Below are 20,341 nucleotides of genomic sequence, written 5' to 3'. Positions count from 1 at the left end.
CTCGGGTGGTTGATGTCCTTGATGATCTTTATGGCCTTCCTGTAACATTGGGTGGTGTAGGTGTCCTGGAGGGCAGGTAGTTTGCCCCCGGTGATGCGTTGTGCAGACCTCACTACCCTCTGGAGAGCCTTACGGTTGAGGGCGGAGCAGTTGCCGTACCAGGCGGTGATACAGCCCGCCAGGATGCTCTCGATTGTGCATCTGTAGAAGTTTGTGCTTTTGGTGACAAGATGAATTTCTTCAGCCTCCTGAGGTTGAAGAGGCGCTGCTGCGCCTACTTCACGATGCTGTCTGTGTGAGTGGACCAATTCAGTTTGTCTGTGATGTGTATGCCGAGGAACTTAAAACTTGCTACCCTCTCCACTACTGTTCCATCGATGTGGATAGGGGGGTGTTCCCTCTGCTGTTTCCTGAAGTCCACAATCATCTCCTTAGTTTTGTTGACGTTGAGTGTGAGGTTATTTTCCTGACACCACACTCCGAGGGCCCTCACCTCCTCCCTGTAGGCAATCTCGTCGTTGTTGGTATGTCGATATAGGACTCGTTTTTACTGTGGATATAGATACTTTAGTACCTGTTTCCTCCAGCATCTTCACAAAGGTCCTTTGCTGTGGTTCTGTGATTGATTTGCACTTTTCGCACCAAAGTACGTTCATCTCTAGGAGACAGAACGTATCTCCTTCCTGAGCGTATGACGGCTGCATGGTCCCATGGTGTTTATACTATTGTGTGTACAGATGAACGTGGTACCTTCAGGCATTTGGAAATCGCTCCCATGGATAAACCAGACTTGTTGAGGTCTACAATTCACTTTATGAGGTCTTGACTGATTTTTTAAAATGTTCACATTTTCACATAAAATTTTCAAATTTTCACAGAATGCCAAGAGTGTGCAAAGCTGGCATCAAGGCAAAGGGTGGCTAATTTGAGGAATCTCAAACATAAAATATATTTTGATTTGTTTAACACTTTTTTGGTTACTACATGATTCCATATGTGTTATTTCATAGTTTTGGTGTCTTCACTATTATTCTACAATGTAGAAAATAGTAGAAATAAAGAAATAAAACTTGTAATAGTAGGTTTGTCCAAACTGATATTGATACAATCACACTGTTGCTGACAGGTATATAAAATCGAGCACACCGCCATGCAATCTCCATAGACAAACATTGGCAGTAGAATGGGCTAACTGAAGAGCTCAGTGACATTCAACGTGGCACCGTCATAGGATGCCATCTTTCCAACAAGTCAGTTCGTCAAATGTCTACCCTGCTAGAGCTGCCCCGGTCAACTGTAAGTGTTGTTATTGTGAAGTGGAAACATACAAAATAGTAGGCCACACAAGCTCACAGAACTGGAGCGCTGAGTGTTGAAGCACATAGTGGGTAAAAATTGTCTGTTCTCGGTTGCAACACTCATTACCAAGTTCCAAACTGCCTCTGGAAGCAACGTCAGCACTATTTATCTGGAGCTTCATGAAATGGGTTTCCATGGCACACAAGCCTAAGGTCACCATGTGCAATGCCAAGCGTTGGCTGGAGTGGTGTAAAGCTCGCCCACATTGGACTCTGGAGCAGTGGAAACACGTTCACTGGAGTGATTGAATGGCGCTTCCCCATCTGGCAGTCCGACGGACGGTTCTGTGTTTGGAAGATGCCAGGAGAACGCTACCTGCCCGAATGCATAGTGCATGTAAAGTGTAAAGTTTGATGGAGGAGGAATAATGATCTTGGGCTGTTTTTCATGGTTCGGGCTAGGCTTCTTCCAGTGAAGGGAAATCTTAACGCTACAGCATACAATGACATTCTAGACGATTCTGTGCTTCCAACATTGTGGCAACAGTTTGGGGAAGCCCCTTTCCTGTTTCAGCATGACAACACCCATGTGATATCCAAAGTGAGGTCCATACAGAAATGGTTTGTTGAGATCCATGTGGAAGAACTTGAATGCCTGCACAGAGCCCTGACATCAACCCCATCGAACACCTTGGGAATGAAAGGAAACGCCGACCGTAAGCCAGGCCTAATCGCCCAACATCAGTGCCCGACCTCACTAATGCTCTTGAGGCTGAAGCAAGTCCCCGAAGCAATGTTTCAACCTCTAGTGGAAAGCCTTCCCAGAAGAGTAGAGGCTGTTATAGCAGCAAAAGGGGGACTAACTCCATATTAATGTCTATCATTTTGGAATGAGATGTTCGACGAGCAGGTGTCCACATACTTTTGGTCATGAAGTGTATACATGTGTGCTGATGCTATGTATTGGCCAATGAGAGGCTTTGAAGCCACAGGTCAGCCATATTGGCACTCCCCAGAAGGAGTCGTCCTCCATAGACGTTTCAAGGGAGTCCTCCATAGATGTTTGAGTCCCCCATTAAATCTTTCAAGGCCAAAATTACATGTATTTTAGTATTTTGTAGCTGTAGTGGGGACCATGACATTAGTACATTCTAAAAATGATACTTTAAGGAAGATGTTTGTATATATTTGTTTATTATTCATCTGTTTCAATAACAGAATACAATTTCAAAGTATGCATTAAAGTGTCTGAAATAGAGTACACGTTGCAAAAACAAATGTAGACATAAAACATTTCTATAGTTTCTAAAATAGTTTTACATTTGGGGACTGCGGAAGCATGGTGGCTTCAAAACTGCGCCCCCTGTCAGTCATCTAGTGTATATATAAATAATTGGTTACTACCCATGACTGTATTAGTTAGTGACAGAGACATGGTTGTTGCACTCATCCATTTTCGGTGCTAAGAGAATATGTTATCAAAAATTATTTAAATGTTTTATCACAATGCTATATGTATTTCTTAGTTTTACCCTAATGCAGGGGCCTGACACTTTTTCACTTTTAACTAAAAACATTATCAGATTTCCCAGCATGCTGTATTGCAGGTAGATTTTTTTATTGTTTATTTTAATATCTATGTTTGTGCAATTGATTGATTGATTAATCTTATAATTACGCGAAGAGAAATAACACATTTTTCAGTAACGCTTTACTTGACATAACAATGTCATAAAATGTCATGACAGCTGACAGAACTGGTCATAACACTGTCATATTTACACCTGTTGTGACATATACAGTGCCTTCTGAAAGTATTCAGACCTCTTGACATTTTCAACATTTTGTGACGTCACAGCCTTATTCTAAAATGGAGCAGGAGTGGCTTCGGGACAAGTCTCTGAATGTCCTTGAGTGGCCCAGCCAGAGCCCAACTTGAACCCGATCGAACATCTCTGGAGAGACCTGAAAATAGCTGTGCAGCAACACTCCCCATCCAACCTGACAGAGCTTGAGATGATCTGCAGAAAAGAATGTGAGTAACTCCCCAAATACAGGTGTGCCCAGCTTGTAGCGTCATACCCAGGAAGACTCGATTCTGTAATCGCTGCCAAAGGTGCTTCAAGAATGAGCAAACATTTCTAAAAACCTGTGGAAAGTATTCCCTTTTACCACATTTTGTTACTTTACAGCCTTATTCTAAAATGGATTAAATAAACTAAATTCTTAATTAACCTACACACAATACCCCATATTGACAAGTGAAAGCAGGTTTGTAGAAACTTTTGCTAATTTATATAACATAGAAAACAGAAATACCTTATTTACATACCGTGTGGCAAAAAAGTATTTAGTCAGCCACCAATTGTGCAAGTTCTCCCACTTAAAAAGATGAGAAAGGCCTGTAATTTTCATCAGAAGTACACTTCAACTATGTCAGACAAAATGAGAAAAAAAATCCAGAAAATCACATTGTAGGATTTTTAATTCATTTATTTGCAAATTATGGTGTTTGAATTTTGCATAGGGTCAATTAAACATGACAAGAAAGGGAGATATCAGACTTATTTTTAAAGAAGTGCAAACAGGCAGATCAGGAGGCATTGCATCACCACTGGACCCCAGAGCAGCTCCCTACCTGAGGCTAGTCAGAGTCAGTGTGGTCAGGATCCAGTCTACCACCACCAGGTCAGAGCAGCTCCCTACCTGAGGCTAGTCAGAGTCAGTGTGGTCAGACTTCACAAGGACCCAGTCTACCACCACCGGACCCCAGAGCAGCTCCCTACCTGAGGCTAGTCAGAGTGAGTGTGGTCAGGATCCAGTCTACCACCACCAGGTCAGAGCAGCTCCCTACCTGAGGCTAGTCAGAGTCAGTGTGGTCAGGATCCAGTCTACCACCACCAGGTCAGAGCAGCTCCCTACCTGAGGCTAGTCAGAGTCAGTGTGGTCAGACTTCACAAGGACCCAGTCTACCACCACCGGACCCCAGAGCAGCTCCCTACCTGAGGCTAGTCAGAGTCAGTGTGGTCAGACTTCACAAGGACCCAGTCTACCACCACCGGACCCCAGAGCAGCTCCCTACCTGAGGCTAGTCAGAGTCAGTGTGGTCAGACTTCACAAGGACCCAGTCTACCACCACCGGACCCCAGAGCAGCTCCCTACCTGAGGCTAGTCAGAGTCAGTGTGGTCAGACTTCACAAGGACCCAGTCTACCACCACCAGGTCAGAGCATCTACCAGGCAGTCAGTCACATGCCAGTTCAGAATTTAAGTTTAGCTTCAGCTTGTAATAGATGATTTTGTCAAATTAAGACTCACTTTAAAAAGTTGGTTGTTGATTCATGTGTGTTCTTGTTTTGATGGCTGTGGAATTTTTATTTTGTTTATACACTAATGGTTCTTGTGTGATTTTAACGTAGTAGATGTATCAGGGGATGACACTGGGGAACTGTGTCATCGAGCCCCTCCCAACTGCACCAAGCACCAGATATGCTGTTCCAGAAGGACCCAATGGTAGGCCAGGCCTATACTTTACCACACATTTTACTTAGCAGCTGTTAGTATCTAATATTGTGGAACCCCTAATTATACATTTCCATGGAGATATGACACATTATTTAACGTGCATTTCAGACATTTCAAGATCCAGAGGAGGGGGGTCCCGTACAGCCGTGTTTAAAAACACTTCCCAGAACTCAGCATGGTACTACTAGGAAAAGGGCTTTCAACAGCTCCTGGTATAAGGACAATTCATGGCTTTACCATTCTGTAACTCAAGATTCGACTTATTGTTTCGCCTGTAGGCATTTTCCCCTGCCCAATTCACCTGAATCTGCCTTCGCATCACAGTCAGTTCTTTGTAACTGGAAAAAGAAGCTGTTTAAAGATTCTGGGTTTAAGCTCCACTCGGAGGCAGAGCATCATATCAATGCTATGTGTGCTTGGAATCAGCAAGTAAGGGCTATTGACAGCAACTCATCAATGTTAGATGTCATAAATGAGGTGCGGAAAAAGAAAGTGGAGGAAACTGTACTGACATTAAAACAATTGCAGATGTGCTCCCATTAACTGCCACTCAAAATATAGCCCAGACAGGTCACCGAGAGTCTGATGACTCTCACAACAAGGGTACGTTTTTGACAATCTTAGAAGAAATAGCAAATCATGACCCTCTCGTAGAGAAAAGGATGGATGCATGTGGCAATGCTAAGTACACAAGCCACCAAATCCAGAAGGAAGTTCTTGAGGGCGGAGCTGAGATGGTACAAAGTCAAATAATAAGAGAAGTAAAAGAAAGTGATGTTTTTAGTGTAGTTGCAGATGAAACCAAAGATTTAGTTGGTTGTGAGGTACTATTACAAAGGGGCCATCCACGAAAGCTTTTTTCACCTTCAGTCAGCTGAAAGCTTAGATGCAGCAGGTCTTACAAAAATGGTAATTGATTGCCTTGAAAAACATGGTCTGGACTACAGAAATAATCTTGTGGGGCATCCGTCATGAGCGGAAAGCATTCTGGTGTGTCTGCACGGATTAAAAACAGTGCAAGACTTTCATTTTATGTGCACTGTAATAATGAACATTGTTTGAATTTGGTTCTTGTCGATGCTGTAAAATCAGAGCCTGAGGCAGGTTAACTTTTTTTGCTCTCCTGCAGAAGCTTCATAACTTTGTATCTGGCTCGTACGTTCATCTCAAGTGGCTTGCAGTTCAGAAAGAGCTGTATCCACAGCAGCAGCCCAGGGAATGACAGAGACTTACGTAAGGTGGGCATGCAGATACATGGCATGCCGTGATCTGAGGGACAGGCTTCCAGCAGTTCTGAGAGTGCTACAGAAAATCACACTTGAGAATAGTGGTGATAGATCAGTGGAGGCAAGGGGCCTTCTTTCTCAGATACATTTTAATTTCATAGAGCTATTCGTTACCTTTTGTAAAGTGCTTGGTGATGCCAAATGTCTTTTTGACTTGCTCCAATCAAGCTCTCTTGATCTAGCAAGGGCTGTGGATCTAGTAGGTGTCCTTAGACACATTACAGGAAGGGCTGTGGATCTAGTAGGTGCCCTTACAGACACATTACAGGAAGGGCTGTGGATCTAGTAGGTGCCCTTACAGACACATTACAGGAAGGGCTGTGGATCTAGTAGGTGCCCTTACAGACACATTACAGGAAGGGCTGTGGATCTAGTAGGTGCCCTTACAGACACATTACAGGAAGGGCTGTGGATCTAGTAGGTGCCCTTACAGACACATTACAGGAAGGGCTGTGGGTCTAGTAGGTGTCCTTAGACACATTACAGGAAGGACTGTGGATCTACTAGGTGTCCTTAGACACATTACAGGAAGGGCTGTGTATCTAGTAGGTGCCCTTACAGACACATTACAGGAAGGGCTGTGGATCTAATAGGTGCCCTTACAGACACACTACAGGAAGGGCTGTGGATCTAGTAGGTGCCCTTACAGACACATTACAGGAAGGGCTGTGGATCTAGTAGGTGCCCTTACAGACACATTACAGGAAGGGCTGTGGATCTAGTAGGTGCCCTTACAGACACATTACAGGAAGGGCTGTGGATCTAGTAGGTGCCCTTACAGACACACTACAGGAAGGGCTGTGGATCTAGTAGGTGCCCTTACAGACATATTACAGGAAGGGCTGTGGATATAGTAGGTGCCCTTACAGACACATTACAGGAAGGGCTGTGGATCTAGTAGGTGCCCTTACAGACACATTACAGGAAGGGCTGTGGATCTAGTAGGTGCCCTTACAGACACATTACAGGAAGGGCTGTGGATCTAGTAGGTGCCGTTACAGACACATTACGGGAAAGGCTGTGGATCTAGTAGGTGTCCTTACAGACACATTACATGAAGGGCTGTGGATCTAGTAGGTGTCCTTAGACACATTACAGGAAGGGGTGTGGATCTAGTAGGTGCCCTTACAGACACATTACAGGAAGGGCTGTGGATCTAGTAGGTGTCCTTACAGACACATTACAGGAAGGGCTGTGGGTCTAGTAGGTGCCCTTACAGACACATTACAGGAAGGGCTGTGGATCTAGTAGGTGTCCTTACAGACACATTACAGGAAGGGCTGTGGATCTAGTAGGTGCCCTTACAGACACATAACAGGAAGGGCTGTGGATCTAGTAGGTGCCCTTACAGACACATTACAGGAAGGGCTGTGGATCTAGTAGGTGCCCTTACAGACACATTACAGGAAGGGCTGTGTATCTAGTAGGTGCCCTTACAGACACATTACAGGAAGGGCTGTGGATATAGTAGGTGTCCTTACAGACACACTACAGGAAGGGCTGTGGATCTAGTAGGTGCCCTTAGACACATTACAGGAAGGGCTGTGGATCTAGTAGGTGCCCTTACAGACACATTACAGGAAGGGTTGTGGATCTAGTAGGTGCCCTTACAGACACATTACAGGAAGGGCTGTGGATCTAGTAGGTGCCCTTACAGACACACTACAGGAAGGGCTGTGGATCTAGTAGGTGCCCTTACAGACACATTACAGGAAGGGCTGTGGATCTAGTAGGTGCCCTTAGACACATTACAGGAAGGGCTGTGGATCTAATAGGTGCCCTTACAGACACATTACAGGAAGGGCTGTGGATCTAGTAGGTGCCCTTACAGACACATTACAGGAAGGGCTGTGGATCTAATAGGTGCCCTTACAGACACATTACAGGAAGGGCTGTGGATCTAGTAGGTGCCCTTACAGACACATTACAGGAAGGGCTGTGGATCTAGTAGGTGCCCTTACAGACACATTACAGGAAGGGCTGTGGATCTAGTAGGTGCCCTTACAGACACATTACAGGAAGGGCTGTGGATATAGTAGGTGCCCTTACAGTCACACTACAGGAAGGGCTGTGGATCTAGTAGGTGCCCTTACAGACACACTACAGGAAGGGCTGTGGATCTAGTAGGTGTCCTTACAGACACATTACAGGAAGGGCTGTGGATCTAGTAGGTGCCCTTACAGACACACTACAGGAAGGGCTGTGGATCTAGTAGGTTCCCTTACAGACACATTACAGGAAGGGCTGTGGATCTAGTAGGTGCCCTTACAGACACATTACAGGAAGGGCTGTGGATCTAGTAGGTGCCCTTACAGACACATTACAGGAAGGGCTGTGGATCTAGTAGGTGCCCTTACAGACACATTACAGGAAGGGCTGTGGATCTAGTAGGTGCCCTTACAGACACATTACAGGAAGGGCTGTGGATCTAGTAGGTGCCCTTACAGACACACTACAGGAAGGGCTGTGGATCTAGTAGGTGCCCTTACAGACACATTACAGGAAGGGCTGTGGATCTAGTAGGTGCCCTTACAGACACATTACAGGAAGGGCTGTGGATATAGTAGGTGCCCTTACAGACACACTACAGGAAGGGCTGTGGATCTAGTAGGTGCCCTTAGACACACTACAGGAAGGGCTGTGGATCTAGTAGGTGCCCTTACAGACACATTACAGGAAGGGCTGTGGATCTAGTAGGTGCCCTTACAGACACATTACAGGAAGGGCTGTGGATCTAGTAGGTGCCCTTACAGACACACTACAGGAAGGGCTGTGGATCTAGTAGGTGCCCTTAGACACATTACAGGAAGGGCTGTGGATCTAGTAGGTGCCCTTACAGACACATTACAGGAAGGGCTGTGGATCTAGTAGGTGCCCTTACAGACACATTACAGGAAGGGCTGTGGATCTAGTAGGTGCCCTTACAGACACATTACAGGAAGGGCTGTGGATCTAGTAGGTGCCCTTACAGACACATTACAGGAAGGGCTGTGGATCTAGTAGGTGCCCTTACAGACACACTACAGGAAGGGCTGTGGATCTAGTAGGTGCCCTTACAGACACATTACAGGAAGGGCTGTGGATCTAGTAGGTGCCCTTACAGACACATTACAGGAAGGGCTGTGGATATAGTAGGTGCCCTTACAGACACACTACAGGAAGGGCTGTGGATCTAGTAGGTGCCCTTAGACACACTACAGGAAGGGCTGTGGATCTAGTAGGTGCCCTTACAGACACATTACAGGAAGGGCTGTGGATCTAGTAGGTGCCCTTACAGACACATTACAGGAAGGGCTGTGGATCTAGTAGGTGCCCTTACAGACACACTACAGGAAGGGCTGTGGATCTAGTAGGTGCCCTTAGACACATTACAGGAAGGGCTGTGGATCTAGTAGGTGCCCTTACAGACACATTACAGGAAGGGCTGTGGATCTAGTAGGTGCCCTTACAGACACATCACAGGAAGGGCTGTGGATCTAGTAGGTGTCCTTAGACACATTACAGCAAGGGCTGTGGATCTAGTAGATGCCCTTACAGACACATTACAGCAAGGACTGTGGATCTAGTAGGTGCCCTTACAGACACATTACAGGAAGGGCTGTGGATCTAGTAGGTGCCCTTACAGACACACTACAGGACTACAGAAGGTAGGGTTACTATGGAGAACTATGGAAAGAGGTTGAAGAGATTGCAGAGCACTGCAAAATAAGTGTACAAACAGTGTGTACAAGACAGCCTAAAACAAGCTTTCACGACTCATTGATGATAGAAAAATAGTGACCAAAGTGATGGTGAGAGCTTCCAAAGAGCTCTCTTTTATCAGGTGCTTGACAGTCTCACAGCTGAGCTGCAGAAGCGTTTTTCAAAGAAGAATTGCGAGATAATGCAAGGGGTCCTGTCTCTCAACAAAAAGTGTACAACATTCTTGAACGAAGAGCCTCTGTTTGCCTTTGCTCAGACCTTTAAGTCAGATTTAGAGGACCTCAAACATGAGGTTCATCAAACCAAGCAACTTCTTGATAGGAGAGAGGGAAGTGGAAGGAACAGACCGTATACTCTCCTTGACGCTGTTGTGTTTCCAGAACCTTATAAAGAGGTCTTCCATGAGCTATTTCGACTTTGTAAGGTTTCTGTTGTTACACCAGTCAGCAGTGCTTCTTGCGAGAGAAGCTTCTCAGCTTTAAAACTGATTAAAACCCACCTTAGGACAACAATGGTTGATGACAAGTTAAGAATTCTCAGTGTTGAGTCAAGGCTGGCACACTCCCTCAACATGATTGAGTTTTTGAAACATTTTGCCAGTTCTCACCAGAACCCGCATAATTATGCTGTTTTAAATCGACCTAGGATAATTTGGCACTTAGGCACTCCCTCTGGTCATGATTAAAACCTGCACTGTGTACTAACTGGTACACTGACATTCTAAAAATACTAATACAAAACGTGTCATGTCACACAGATTTAATTTGGTCTTGATTAGGCCAATTCCAAAACATAATATATATGAGCATAAATATAATTATGTTAGTTTGTAATATTGATGGGCACCCCAAAAATATTTTGGATGCCCAACACCAGATTATATATTCAAGAATACAGAGTGACCCGTGTGTGTGTGTGTGTGTATGTGTGTGTGTGTGTGTGTGTGTGTGTGTGTGTGTGTGTGTGTGTGTGTGTGTGTGTGTGTGTGTGTGTGTGTGTGTGTGTGTGTGTGTGTGTGAGAGAGAGAGCTGCAGTTCCGAGGTAGACACTGACTATTCATAGTATGTTAAAGAATTCTAGTGAACCCTTTTGGACCACACTGTCACATTGAATTCTAGTGAACCCTTTTGGACCACACTATCTGTCACATTGAAGAACTCCGGGTTAAGTGAATTATCACTTCTACCTCTAATCAGCAATCATAGGATTAATTCATGCTCCTCAGATGCCAGGTTAGGGTTACACACAAATGTTCTGTCATGGTCTATGGACCCCCTGAAGTAGCCTTGACCACCCCCTGGCCACCCCATGGAGAAAACTGTATACTGTATACAGTGCCTTCGGAAAGTATTCAGACCTCTTGACTTTTTCCACATTTTGTTACGTTACAACCTTATTCTAAAATGGATTAAATAGTTTTTCGCCCCTCATCAATCTACCCAAAATACCCCATCAAGACAAAGCAAAAACAGGTTCTTATAAATGTTTGATAATTTATAAAAATGTATGAAAATAAATCTGAAACATCACATTTACGTAAGTATTCAGACCCTTTACTCAGTACTTTGTTGAAGCACATTTGGCAGTGATTACAGCCTAGAGTCTTGGGTATGATGCTACAAGCTTGGCACAACTGTATTTGGGGAGTTTCTCCCATTCATCTCTGCTGATCCTCTCAAGCTCTGTCAGGTTGGATGAGGAGCGTTGCTGCACAGCTATATTCAATTCTCTCCAGAGATGTTCGATCGGGTTCAAGCAGGTTTTCATCAAGGATCTCTCTGTAATTTGCTCTGTTCATCTTTGCCTCCATCCTGACTAGTCTCCCAGTCCCTGCCACTGAAAAACATCCCCACAGCATGATGCAGCCACCACCATGCTTCACCGTAGGGATGATGCCAGGTTTCCTCCAGACGTGACGCTTGGCATTCAGGCCAAAGAGTTCAATCTTGGTTTCATCACATCATACAATCCTGAGAGTGTTTAGGTGCCTTTTGGCAAACTCCAAGCGGGCTGTCATGTGCCTTTTACTGAGGAGTGGCTTCCTCCTGGCCACTCTACCATAAAGGCCTGATTGGTGGAGTGCTGCATAGATGGTTTTCCTTCTGGAAGGTTCTCCCATCTCCACAGATTAACTTTAGAGCACTGTCAGAGTGACCATCGGGTTCTTGGTCGGGAGGGAGTCAGGGAGTCTGGAAGGGCATCAAGGAATCTTTGGGTCGTCCAACAATTTATAGCGCGGCTTTTGATCATCTTTGGTTGGAATCTAAGCAAATAATGTATTTTGCGATTGCAAATGTAATAAGATGGTGGTCCCATAGTCCAGGATTATAAGGGGACAAAACTACACTGAACAAAAATATAAACTCAACATGTAAAGTGTTCGTCCCATGTTTCATGAGCTGAAATAAAAAACATTGAAAAAAATATTCCATATGCACACAAATGGAGATTCAAAACTCAATACGGCACCGCAGCGTTGTGCAATGTGCACTGCAGAACAAAGAGGAGGAACGTTAGTTTGGTCAGGTTAGTTTGGTCAGGTTAGTTTGGTCAAGTAGGGTGGCAGTGGTGATAAAAAAAACGCTGGTTTGTATACCCTAGCCGGCAAGGTGAAAAGGCACTTAACCCTAATTTCCTCCAGGGATTTAACAAGTGTCATCAATAAGGGGTCATAGCTTTCACCTGGATTCACGGTCTGTCACGGAAAGAGCAGCTGTCCTTAATGTTTTGTGCACTCAGTGTATAGCTGTGCTACATTACATGGGCCTCACGAGCCTGACAATGGCTTATCCCGCTGTCTGCTGGAGAATGGGATGAGAGAACCTTTCACATACACAAGCCCCTCCCACACTGCCACTCGGGTATAAGTCCCTCCCATCCCCCCTATAAAGCCTCTCATTTGGCTGTGTACACTCAGACTAATAGGTACCTCTATAGCCTTGAAAAAGACACTGGATAGACTGGATAGATTGAATGTATGCAACTGGGAGCCATTGGGATACATACTACTCTTTTTCCTCACAACCTCCCGGTGAAGTAAAATTGTTTTGAGACTGAGGTAAGTCACCTCTGTCATTTGAACTTGTGAATGTATCTTTTGTTTCTGACTTGTATTAGGTAAAACACATATTTTTTGTTGTTGCTGAAGTCACGGCAGGAATGTATAGACAGGGGTGCTGTCTTTGTTGTCCAAGATAAGCAGTTTTGTGTGTGTGTGTGTGTGTGTGTGTGTGTGTGTGTGTGTGTGTGTGTGTGTGTGTGTACAGAGGTGCAGCTTTCTTACTATATTGTTCTTACTGAAGGAAATAACCCAGTTTCATCCATTTAGAATGTATGGTATTCCTGAACACAGAGGAATTCTATACATTCCATTTAGAATGTATGGTATTCCTGAACACAGAGGAATTCTATACATTCCATTTAGAATGTATGGTATTCCTGAACACAGAGGAATTCTAGCCAATACAGTTTTTGTCCAGCTATTACATTAGGCCAAATGTAACCCTGCAATAAAGGAATGACCAGGGGCTGGAGGGAACCTGCCTTTTGGACCCTCTTATGTAAGCATGGTATAATCCAGGTATACTTTTGGAGCCAGGAGATTGTCTCAACTACTTGTGGGGAAAGGTGAGAATTGTACTGTTCTGGAAATCATGCTAATTCATTTCATTGTTATTTACAGGTTCTAGCCAATATGAAAGTGGCTCTTCAAACCACCATCTGCTTGTGTGTTCTAGCCACAATTTTACCTCTGGTGAAAGGCACCAAAGTTGGCCTGAACTACAACTTGAAAAAGAGGTAAGCTGATTGACGAAAGACGAACAGTGGCCACCATCTAATTCAATAGAGTGTACAGGATTATTGGATAGGGTGTGTGCTCTGTCTTTGATATGTCTCGGGAGAACTGGGTTAGTTCTGCATTAACCAGGCCTTCTCGTTTGGTAGATTTAGAGGCTGGCTACCGAGTCGCTTGAGGGCAGCTCTCCACAGCAGCTCTGCCTTAGACTCAGGGATCCTCAGTGGACCAGGGCAGAGAGAGGAGACGGACTCCTCTGTATTTAATTCCAGGTAATCACATTATATTTAAATAATGGTCACTGTTTCTTGTTTTGGTTTTACTGCTATAAATGTCACATTCAACTGTTTTTTTTGGTCAAGCCCATTTACATTTCAGTCATCTTTAGAAATCTTCGTAAATCTCTGATTTCTTGTCTCATCTCCTTTGATCTCTTTCAGGTCCAGAAGATCCATTGTGACCTCAGTGAAAAGACCTGGCTGTTCTCTGGGAACATGCACCCTGCAAAACCTGGTCCATCGGCTGCACATCCTCAACAACAGGTTAAAGGTCAACAGAGCCCCGGAGGATAAGATCAGCTCGCAGGGTTATGGTCGCCGCCGCCGCAGGTCTCCCACAGCTCTATGCTTTGCTAACTCTCCATGCGGAGAGATTGAGATTGGGCTGGAGCAGCGAGAGGCGCTAAGGAATCCATCTACAGGCCACCCTGTTCAGACAAACTTGAGTCAGGCAGAGAAGAGGAGTGTCAATCTAGTGAATGCCAGGTGCTTTTTTTGGCTGGCTGAGATACTGCTGAGGTCCTATTCCTGACCATTCCCTTCCTGTGTGGGGGAAAGGATGGACATAGTCAATGGAGTAGGAAATGAATTTCATGCCACTGTGGATGAAAGAAAGCAGTGAAAGAGGGAAGCGAAAAGAAGTGTCTCGATTTTTTCAGTCCAACATTTCTGGTGTTAATTCAGGCCATAAATGAACACTCATTGGTGTAAAACACCAAGTGTTGGTTTTAATAGCCAGAGTTAAACCAAAACCACGCCCATTATTATCAGATTTCCTAGCATGCTCTATTGCAGGTTCATTTTTACTTGTTTCACCATGCTATGTTTTTGCATGTACATTAATTAATCTTATGCTTCTCAAATATAAATAACATTTTTTCTAATCCAATCTGTTACTTGATTTTATTGCACCTGTTACTGAAATGGTTGTTCCTTGTTTCATATGTTTATCTTTACATGGAACCCAAACTGGCTGCGTGCGTGCGCCATCGTGCATAAATGTATTTTGTCCCCCTACACAAAATGCGATCGCGACATGCAGGTTAAAATTTCAAAACAAACTCTGAACCAATTATATTCATTTGGGGACAGGTCGAAAAGCATTAAACATTTATGGCAAGCTAGCTAGCTTGCACTTGCTAGCTAATTTGTACTTTTTAGCTAGCTTGCTGTTGCTAGCTAATTTGTCCTGGGATATAAACATTGAGTTATTTTACCTGAAATGCACAAGGTCCTCTACTCCGCCAATTAATCCACACAAACGGTCAACTGAATCGTTTCTAGTCATCTCTCCTCCTTCCAGGCTTTTTCTTCTCTTGACTTTATTTTGCGATTGGCAACTTTCATAAATTAGGTGCATTACCACCACCGACTTTGTTTGTCTTTCAGTCACCCACGTAGGTATAACCAATGAGGAGATGGCACATGGGTACCTGCTTCTATAAACCAATGAAGAGATGGGAGAGGTAGGACTTGCAGCCCGATCTGCAACAGAAATAGAACTGACTTCTATTTTAGCCCTTGGCAACGCAGACGCTAGTTGGCACGCGCGAGCAGTGTGGGTACAATAATTGAATAACAGATTTCTAAATGTATTTTGCAGCACACGCGACGCGAGAGGTGTAGTCCGCCTGTTAATGTCAACTACTGTAAAAGAGTGGCCTCTCTTACCCTGGGATTTGGGCTGGGACTGGAGCCTAACAGGAAAAGAGGAACTATATAAATGCTATTGACTTATAAATTCAACATATACCACCAATATCAGTTCAAAACTAAATCAATGGTGGTGAGAGAAGCGTTGTACCAGAAATACTGTATTTGGGACTACAAAGATCTGCAATGTTTGGTTATCAAGGCCTTGGATTCTGTATTTTGTGCTCATTGATACAGTACTTGAACTTGAGTTTGTGTCCATATCGAGAGAAGTGCAATTTAAATACGAGTACACAGTGCATTCGGAAAGTATTCAGGCCCCTTAACTTTTTCCAAAATGTTTTAAGTTACAGCCTTATTCTAAAATTGTTTAAATTGTTTCCCCACAATCAATCTACACACAATACCCCATAACGACAAAGCAAAAACATGTTTTTAGAAATCTTTGCAAATGTAATTAAAAAAAATGGAAATATTACATTTACATAATTATTCAAACCCTTTACTTAGTTGAAGCACCTTTGGCAGCAATTACAGCCTTGTCTTCTTGGGTATAACGCTACAAGGTTGGCACAGCTATTTTCAGGTCTCTCCAGAGATGTTCGATTGGATTCAAGTCTGGGCTCTGGCTGGGCCACTCAAGGACGTTCAGAGTATTGTCCCGAAGCCATTCCGGAATTGTCTTGGCTTGTGCTTAGGGTCATTGTCTCCAGTCTGAGGTCCTCAGCACTCGAGAGCAGGTTTTCATCAAGGATCTCTCTGTACTTTGCTCCGTTCATCTTTCCCTCAAGCCTGACTAATCTCCCAGTCCCTGCCGCTGAAAAACATCCCCACAGCATGATGTTGCTGCCACCACCATGATTTACCGTAGAGATGGGGTCAGGTTTCCTTCAGACATGACGCTTGGCATACAGGTTAAGAGATCAATCTTGGTTTCATCAGGCCAGATAATATTGTTGCTCATGGTCGGAGTCCTTTAGGTGCGTTTTGGCAAACTCCAAGCGGGCTGTCATGTGCCTTTTACTAAGGAGTGGCTTCCGCCTGGCCACTCTAACTGATTGCTGCAGAGATGGTTGTCCTTCTGGAAGGTTCTCCTATCTCCACAGAGGAACTCTGGAGCTCTGTTAGAGTGACCATCAGGTTCTTGGTCACCTCCCTGACCAATGCCCTTCTTCCCCAATTGCTCAATTTGGCTAGGCGGCCAGCTCTAGGAAGAGTCTTATTGGATCCACAGAATTGTTTTGGTACCCTTATCCACAGGTGGACTCCAGCCAGTCAAGTTGTAGAAACATCTCAAGGATGATCAATGGAAACAGGATGCACCTGAGCTCAATTTTGAGTCTCATAGCAAAGGGTCTGAATACTTATGTCAATAAGGCATTTCTGTCAGGTTTTTTTTAAACCTGTTTTCACTTTGTCATTATGGGGTATCATGTGTCGATTGATGAGGAGGATTTTTGTTTTCGTACATTTTAGAATAAGGCTATAAAGTAAGAAAATGTGGAAAATGATAATGATGGGTGTGGTTTTGATGGGAAACTTTTACTCCCCACAGAATAAAACTGACAAAATCGCACTCTAACATTCAACTCTGTTTATTAACACCAACAGTGGGGTTCTTTTACACCAATGAAAAGTTAATTTAACACTTACAGAGATAATTTAACACCTGAATTAACACTAGAAATGTTCCACTGAAAAATCAACACTAGGTAACCCTGACCAATTTTCTGTGTATGATATGAAATACAGTATAACGGCTTTGTAACGTGTATGATTAGCAGTTGTGCAGTGTAGTACTGCAGTTTAATGTGTCAATAGCTACTTGGTCATGTATCATGTTTATGTGAAGCTAAGCAACATGGTCAAACATTAAAATATCCATACACCTAAAGTTATATTCATTTTTTCCCTTCGCTTCAGCGGTTTCATTCAGTGGCGTTATGAATATTTTAAGTCATGGTAAACAGACTGTGATGATTCTGCTCTTTGGAAAGTGGTGACATTTGTTTGGCTGACCAAATCTAAACATGGTTACTGAAAACGCAAGTGGAGAGAAGGGGTCCATTAGGCTGCGTTTACACAGGCAGCCTAATTCAGATTTTTTTTTCTCACTAATTGGAATTTTGACCAATCAGATCAGCTCTAAAAAAAAAGATCTGATGTGAGAAGATCTGAACCAATCAAATACCAGTTATTAGAATTGGGCTGCCTGTGTAAATGCAGCCTTTTTGTTTGGCAGTTCTCAGAAGATTTGGGTCATGAGCCAGTGGAATTGTGGTGCTACTTTGTTATGTAGCTATCTCACAGTAAAGCATGAGGGAAGGCAGCTTGCAAGGGAGATTTTGAGAAGTGTTCTACTGCCATCTATCTTCCTCTGTGACTACTTACAGTAATGTAACTGCGCTTCTTCAGCCATCCTCATGTTCCTGTGTGTTTTGTGAAAAAGACCTTGACCCCCATCAATCCACCATCCATCTTTGCTTTTAAAAAAACAACAAGCTCTTGGAGATGGCATGTATTTACTTAATCTGCATTGATTGATTATTAATATGGTTTAAAGGTCCCGCACAGTCATCCTGATTTCTATGTAAAATAGCCTTTTGAGTGACCAAAACATCCCCCGTAATATTTTTCCCAATACAAATTCTATGAATTTGAGAAAATGTACATTTTCTCTCATGTCTAACTATCAGGAAGTCTGAAAAGACAGGCTGAGTGGGAGGGGAGCTAATAGCTGAGTGGGCAGGGAGCTCACCTTGACTGACAGTTCTTTGAAACACCTATGTCAACAAGTGACATGGACACATTGAGGTCACCTCAAGCACATTGAAATTAGAATGCAAAATCCACATCACATCATGGTTTCACAAATTATTTGTGTTGGTTTTATGCAACTGTTTGGTTATTATAAAATAATCAATATAGACAAAAATGTTGGCTGTTTAATGTAGCTAGCTTGCCCAAATGGAAATGTCAGCCATGTTTAATCTGGGACTTTTTCAGTAAGAATTGGACAGGATGAGGTCTGGGTACTATATAGACTGCCAGACAATATTCATAAACAATAACTATCAATGATATCAAGAACTTTTCTACTTCTTCCATTTGGCTTCTCTTCATGTATTGACATAACTGTATCTGAGTTTTGAGCAACTCTTCCTTTGGTTCCACGCTGGCTGAAGACCTAGCTAACCAGTAACTCACCAGACAAAGGGGAGACCTATAAGTATCCTTGCCTTAAATGCCTTAAATTACAGAGAAATCTGTAATTCTAATTGCTGATATTCTGAAGTACATTTTTGGAACCAGTAGACTAGCTACCTAGCTATGTAAACTGGGCCCTCTGTGAACACAGTGTGGCAGGTAGCCTCGTGGTTCGAGCGTTGAGCCAGTAACTGAAAAGTTGCTGGATGGAATCCCCGAGCGGACAAGGTCAAAATCTGTCATCTTCCCCTGAGCAAGGCAGTTAACCCACTGTTCCCCGGGTGCTGAAGACATGGATGTAGCAGCCCCCCGCACCTCTTTGATTCAGAGGAGTTGGGTTAAATGCAGAAGACACATTTCAGTTGTACAACTGACTAGGTTTTACCCTACAACACACCTTCTGGTTACAAGATGGTACTTATTTAAATTATGTATGAGAATAAGACGTTACCATTTGTGAACTAAAATGAGAGGCTTTATGTGATGTTACATAAAGAAACTATAATCCCACCTCCTGAATTCATGTTTTTAACAGGGGAGGGGACCAGTAACTTTATGGTCAAACTTTATCAATGTACCAGCAATAGTCATTTTTCATACTTTGGTCATCCTACTTTGATCTGGTTTCATCCAAATATTATCCCATTTAAAGAAAAACATGATTTTGACTATGCAGGACTTTTACCAGTTTATTGGAATTTGGCTAAGTAGAACATTTTTTACTTTAAATCTTATTTTGGGACATTCAAATAGAGACCGATAGAGACTGTGATTTTAGTCAGTCAACATAGCTGGGCCTTTGACACAGAACAGCGTGGTCACCTTATGCCATTATGTTATGAAATGACTACCATTTTATCAGGATTTTAATATTACCCATTGACAGTTCAGTGGAGGCTGCTGAGGGGAGGACGGCTCATAATAACGGACGGAATGATGCAAATTGAATGTATTTGATACCATTCTACCCATTCCGCTCCAGCCATTACCATGAGCCCGTCCTCCCCAATTAAGGTGCCACCAACCTCCTGTGATTGACATACTCCCTTCTATTTATTTTTAACAGATCTGGGTTGAAATATGTTCAATACAAATGTTCTAATACTTTAAGCGATTGCCTAACTAAGCCTGCCTGGAGTCCCAGATGGGAAGACTATTCTATTGGATCCATTGCACCAGGCAAGCTCAAACTATCCCAGCTAAATTATTTGAAATGATTTCAAATAGTATTTGAACCCAGGTCTGATTTTTTCAAACCAAGTTAGCACATTAGTTGAGAAGGATGTAATTACAGACTGCCATTTGGGGCATTTTCTGATATCGGCATTTCTTAATATAAAGTTACACCCATTGATGCTGGCCATTGGTCCGTGGTCATTGCTTTCGCATCGGGGACAACTGTATCGTTGTAGCTAAGCCTAACCCTTTTCCTAACCTTAACCTCATTCTCCTAACCCGCCATCCTAATTCACCTAACCTGCAACATTAATTATCCTAACCTGCCACATTAATTATCCTAACCTGCCACATTAATTATCCTAACCTGCGATGTACAAAAATCATCAGTGTTGAGAAACCATCACCCTCAAAACACCGG

The 20,341-nt window shown here is 43.4% G+C and overlaps 1 protein-coding gene across 1 annotated transcript; it reads left to right on the top strand.

Moving 5' to 3' along the window:
- Window positions 1-13,498: 13,498 nt before the first annotated feature.
- LOC116356333 (ADM-like) lies at window positions 13,499-14,731 on the top strand. The gene is made up of 3 exons (XM_031801682.1): window positions 13,499-13,608; window positions 13,756-13,878; window positions 14,047-14,731. Exons 1-3 carry the CDS (start codon window positions 13,505-13,507, stop codon window positions 14,414-14,416), a joined length of 597 nt encoding a protein of 198 aa, XP_031657542.1. The 5' UTR covers window positions 13,499-13,504; the 3' UTR covers window positions 14,417-14,731.
- The last annotated feature ends 5,610 nt before the right edge of the window (window positions 14,732-20,341 follow it).

The sequence above is a fragment of the Oncorhynchus kisutch genome, linkage group LG22 (assembly GCF_002021735.2).
Source record: "Oncorhynchus kisutch isolate 150728-3 linkage group LG22, Okis_V2, whole genome shotgun sequence".
NCBI classification, from domain to species: domain Eukaryota; kingdom Metazoa; phylum Chordata; class Actinopteri; order Salmoniformes; family Salmonidae; genus Oncorhynchus; species Oncorhynchus kisutch.
Note: the sequence above shows the minus strand (reverse complement) of the source record. Positions and strands in the feature narration are given on the sequence as shown.